Raw genomic sequence first — 6000 nt, forward strand, 5'->3', positions numbered from 1 at the left:
AATACGAAATATGCCAAACAAAGCTTCTCTTCTTCTTGTAATATACACCCACTTACCAAGACGAAAGAACATGAAATGCCAAATGTCCACTATTTTCGCCATTAGACTTGTTGTGTTCACCTTCTGTAAGTAAGTGCCACATCGGTGTGTCACCGCTACGATGTGTCAGTATTGATGGAACTAACGCAGTTATCGCTAACCCACCGACACTCCCCACAGTGGAAACACGCGCAATGTTTGCAGTAGCTCCAAACTGTACTTGGCAAGAAGAAACATGCCATAATCGACCTCACTGGCCTCACAAGACCTGAGTTCAGCAACCACCAAATGATTAACTGGCGTTTTTTTTTCCGTTTTTTTTTTGTGTGTTTTTTTTTTTGGTGACACCCACACAAAAAGACAAGTCTCAACAAAGGGTGTTGAGGAGAACTAGATGCTAAAAGAAGAATAAACTGTCAGTAACCACTTGTTAAAATGTTGAGGCAGCGTTCTTAAAAAGGGAAGTCTGCAAAAATAAATGAAAAGATAAAAAATCAAATAAAATCATATTTGTTAAAACTGTCAGTATAAACCTGACAGTTGCACATTAGCAAAATGATCTGTGACTAAAATCCGCCACACACTGGATCCATCTTGGACCTCCAATATGATTTTTAAGAACCCACGGGGCACAAGGAAAATCAACCAAACAGAGACAGAAGGCGTGACTGACGAGGTGTCACTCATTTGCCGTGCGCCTGCGGGAACACTCATAGCGATGCTTTGTCACTGGTGGGCACACCCCCGTAGCCTCATGCTTACCTATAACCTTGGGCTACAGGAGCTTTGTTGAAACTATGGCAAAATATACACGTACGTAAAATAAACACTCAATTTCAAGATGGGCTTTCACTTGTATAGCATACTCAAAGTTCCTTAAGACTGCCTCCTTGTTCACCTACTGATGACGTAGCACCAAGAGCAACTCCGGGTTCAGGATCTTGCTCAAGGATACTTTGATGTGGTCACGAGGGCTGAGGGTCGAACCCACAACCATCTTTGGATGGCGCACTAATATGATAGACTCGGCGGGTTCCCATACCAGTGCCTGAGATGCTCCAAACTGTCCACACTACAAAAATGCTTTTGGAGCAGTTTTTCAAAAATATTATGGCACTCTGTCTCCAAACCTGCCCTGCGTACACAGACGAAAAAAAAAGAAAAAGAAAACATGCAAGTGTAAAAGTAAGAATAAGTTTTTAAAAAAATGTCTCGGAAAATTTCATGCCACAAGCTGTGGCAAAAAAAAAAAAAAAAAAAAAAAAAAGCAAGATGGAAACTTTCCTCTGTCTTTGCCGCCATCTCCTGGACTATATACAAATTACACACTTGGCGACGGTGCCTTTAGGTTTGTGCCACAACTACTGGACATTTGAGTCAATAGAATTGCACCATTGCAAACTTACTTACTTGTAGCAATGCTCTAAGACATTTAAATCCCGTCACAGCCTCACTCAGGTTCACATCATAAAAAATATTAAAACAGATTCTGAGAATTAGAATGATTGACTGAGCACTTTCACAGATTGAAAAAATAAAAATAAAAATCATGGAACAACTGAGTCTACCATAATGTATTAACATTGCTTTGAAAACTGCTGCTAATACAGCTGCTAAAAATGAATTCTGAGAATTTCAAAATATTTAGCGGGAAGATTGATCTTAATTTAAAAGAACAATTGTCCACTTGTCTTGATACATTTGCCAACAACAATCTGTCAACTGTTTCCACACAATTGTAAAATTAAGTCACTGTTGGATCCTAATATTTTTGTACGGTGACTTGAGTGTTGATTCTCACTGACTGCTGTATTGATTCATGGGTGATTCATTGACGAATGTCTTTTGCTTTGCATAGTAGAGTTTCAAGTTGCACTTACGGATGTAGTGCCGAACTGTATTTACTGACATTGGTTTTCTGAAGTGTTCCTGAGCCCATGTGGTGATATCCTTTACACATCGATGTTAATATTTTGATGCAGTGCCGCCTGAGGGATCGAAGATCACGGGCATTCAATGTTGGTTTTCGGCCTTCAGTCTCTCTGAACCTTATGATGATATTATGGACCGTAGATGATGAAATCCCTAAATTCCTTGCAATTGTACGTTGAGGAACATTTTCCTTAAACTGTTCGACTATTTTCCCACGCACTTGTTCACAAAGAGGTGAACCTCGCCCCATCTTGGCTTGTGAATGACTGAGCAATTCAGGGAAGCTCCTTTTCTACCCAATCATGGCACCAACCTGTTCCCAATGAGCCTGTTCACCTGTGGGATGTTCCAAACAGGTGCCTCATGAGCATTCTTCAACTTTCTCAGTCTTTTTTGCCACCTGTCCCAGCTTTTTGGGAATGTTGCAGCCATAAAATTGTAAGTTAATGATTATTTGCAAACAATCAAGTTTATCAGTATGAACATTAAATATCTTGTCTTTGTCGTGTATTCAATTAAATATAGGTTGAACATGATTTGCAAATCATTGTATTCTGTTTTTATTAATGTTTAACACAACGTGAAAAAGCTCAAAAAGGGAATTCATGTTCGACTAGTCATGAAGTGAACAGTGTCACCAGAAGTGAGTAAAAGCCAGGAGAGGACAGTAGGGGGGTTCATTTGAGAATGAATGAGCATCACTCACAGCACAACAATGGCTGCCAACAGTCTTGATTCATATACTGTACCGCTTCTATTTAAGCAGACAGTAGACAAAAAGCTCCATTATTGTACACCGATTAGGTAGCTCGCACAGTACCACCAGCTCCACTCTACTGTTTATGCTTTATACAGCAAACTGCACTGTAGAGGACCGAAGTCAATGAGCTTCTGCAGATTTATTCATCATGCCTCTGAGTGACCACATTGAGGGAGGGAAAACATTTGTTTTGGCTCAAGGAGATATCATGCAAAGCTGTATTTAAAAAAAAATAAAATAAATAATAATAATTATATATATATATGTATATATATATATATATACACACAAGTCATGTTTGTCAAATTTCAATTATTATTTTTTTTTTATAAAGGGACAGTGTACATAAACATTTCAATAAATGCAAATGAAACTGCGTTAGTTGAAATACGTTTGTTTTAACCTTTATAAAAGGTGGTAAAATAATTTAAAATTGTTTTAAAATTCCAACAACTTTTTTTGCAATTCTTAAAACAACACCACTACCATTAAATATATAACTTACAAACGGACCCTCGGAAAAAGAAACCAAACAAACTTCACTGAGGCTCTCTTCAGAATCATTCACTCATTTTATATAATTTAATTTATATAATTTTATATAGTGGACTATATAGTTCAGTCAAAATAAATAAATACAGATTAAAACACTACTTGGGGGCACCGGTAATTGCTGTTGCGGAATTACAACATACATGTAAGTATGTAATAAAACTCAATACTGGACAAGTTTAGTAGCAACATTATGCTTTTCCAAAGAAAAACAATGCCCGATTTTGATTGATGCGCATTATTCAGTCATAATGGTGACATATGCATTTTGCTCATCGAAGCTGACCGTAACAGGTTTTGCCCTGACCAACCAATCAGACGACGGGGAAAGTGCTGATGTCAGAGGGCCAGCGCTCAGGCCCTGTGAGGACAAATTTACAGTCCCGTCGCTAACTGGCCAGGTTAATTTACACAAAAAGAAGCTGAAATTGATTGGACAAAAAAAAAAAAAAAAAAAAAAAAGTCTTACATTCACATGCACTGAAAGTAGTACAGATGAGACAAATGCTACAAAATGAAGATAATAGACTGTCGGGAATAAATAAATACAATTTCATGGAACAAATATTACAGTTTATGATGTAGATGTTGCTCAAGGGCTTCTGATTGTGAAGAGAAGGCCTCTGACCGCTGACCACTGGTGTATGGTGTGCCAAAGTAAACTGCAGAGGCACTACCAACAGAGAGCGAAGTTCACATCACAAGTGCAGGTACTGTTGTTCTCACTTGCATGTTTGCACATGCAGAGTTACAAGGCTGCTCACTCCCAGTTCAAAACACTTGCAGGAACATTGCCATGGAACTGGTTCAAAAATGCAAGCACCGAAAGAACTGGGCAGCTGAAAAAGTTCATTTATAATAAGCTCACACGTTGAAGCACCACAGCGCACATTTTAGCATGTTACACAGTCATAGGAGAGTTAAGGAGGGTGGTGGTGGGGGGGATTAAAAAAACACCCCAAAAAAACTGAGCCCTCCAGCTTGTAGATGCTTCCACAACAGGCTGGGCCCCAACTTGCCTGCTCAGCGGCCACTTGAGTGAGCAGTTGTGTGTGTAAACATGTGGCGCCAATGGAGCTAATTGACTGTCATGTGTTCCACAAAAAAACGCGTCGACAACAAAAAATGTCATCTCGCACAAAAAAAAAAAAAAACAACAAAAAAAAAAAATACCCCACCACCTCAAGTCGAGCAACCCGCAGCAACACTTAGACGGAGAAAACCTCCCAGCTCACCTGCGTCTTCTCCATCCAGACTTTGTTGTTTCCTGCGAAAAGCGACTCGGCGAAAGCCCTCCATGCTGCTCCGGGGCAAACGCCGCTCCAGCATCGACACACACCAATGAGGTTCATTCACAGGTAGCCTCGAGACTCTTCTTTCAAATAGCTGCCCTTTTTAAGAAAGAGGGTGACGCGGCGGAAGCTGTGAATAAAAGGGACTCACACATGTTGGCGTTAGTACGAAAGTGTCAGGTGTGTCCGTTTCTTCTCCCTCAGTGACGTCAGCACAAGCGAGCGAGGCAGGCTCCGCCCACAATTGACCACTTGTCTCGATACAGTTGCCAACTTTTAGGACGACTCTTGCAACTTTTTACCCAAAAAGCAGCTGCCGACTAAAAAGACTACTTTAAAAAAAAAAAAAAAAAAAAATTGGGAAGGGGGAAACTGTCAACAAGTTTTGAAAAGTGAAATGAAACAAAATTGTCACACAGTCCGAAAAAACAGCCTGCATGCCAGGCTGCACACGTGCATCGTGTGTTAATGTTTACTTTAGTTCTTTCGGCCAAGTCATTTATTTATTCATGTATTTATTTATTTATTATTTGGTTAGGGAGTAGCTGAAAAGGGCTACGCCTTCAAAAAAAAAAAAAAAAAAGTATATTACATAATAATACTGTGCATTGACTATTGTACAGATGAATATCATGCTATTTTTTTATTTTTTTTTAACCCTAACCACCTGAACACCACCACCTACATTTTATGGAGTGGCACATGATTGACCACAACCTTAAATTATGTTATTATGTCTTCCGATTTATGGGAGTTTCGTCGTGAATTTTGTTGAGAATTACTGCCAATGACAATAAACATTCTTCCTTCCCATACTGCTGCAAACGTTATTTTCCTTGGATGGATGGATGGACTTTGCCTTGGTGTAGAACTGCACTGCATAACAAAATAAGAGGGATGATGCAATTGAATATCTGGGTTATTTGGGTTCATGTAATTAGCTCCAGGTGAGGGGTAACATTTCCCAGTATGTATTTGTAAGTAAAACGTAAAGGGGTTAGACATGGACCAATGTAGATATGTACCCTGATAACAGATTTTTTTTTCTTCCTTCAGTTGTCAGTTAATAGTTAATAATAACTATTTTGTTACAGTTAAACTTTGCAGTCTTGTAGAACTACACTACATCACACTAAGCGTGTGGGTTAACTAACTTGAACTCTAACTAGCTACATGAGAGGAGTAACAGTTTTCAGTGTGACGCAGTGTAGTTCTACACCAATGCTAACTGCAACCAACATACTGAATATTGCTTATTGTTAAATCGATGCTCTGACAATTTCAAGTGTCATTGTAAATGCATGAATAAAGCGCTTATTTCATCTTGTTAGACGTGCAGTTGTAGCTAATGGCGTGGCTGTTCAGTGGAGTACAATTTTTCTTTTCTTTTTTGAAATAAAATTGAAAGACATCACGAGTCACATC

At 39.0% G+C, this 6000-nt stretch overlaps 1 protein-coding gene across 2 annotated transcripts in view; it reads right to left on the minus strand.

Annotated features, from left to right (window-relative positions):
- fgd4a (FYVE, RhoGEF and PH domain containing 4a) overlaps nucleotides 1-4790 on the minus strand; it is a 46372-nt gene extending 41582 nt beyond the window's left edge. The window contains exon 1 of one of the 2 annotated variants that reach the window (XM_061775205.1): nucleotides 4519-4790. In XM_061775205.1, coding sequence (XP_061631189.1) covers nucleotides 4519-4612 — 94 coding nt within the window. In that variant the 5' untranslated portion in view covers nucleotides 4613-4790. The remainder of the gene's footprint in view (nucleotides 1-4518) is intronic. The other variant, XM_061775210.1, reaches the window with a different exon arrangement.
- Between the last annotated feature and the right edge of the window lie 1210 nt (nucleotides 4791-6000).

Source organism: Phyllopteryx taeniolatus, chromosome 5, assembly GCF_024500385.1.
Source record: "Phyllopteryx taeniolatus isolate TA_2022b chromosome 5, UOR_Ptae_1.2, whole genome shotgun sequence".
NCBI lineage: Eukaryota > Metazoa > Chordata > Actinopteri > Syngnathiformes > Syngnathidae > Phyllopteryx > Phyllopteryx taeniolatus.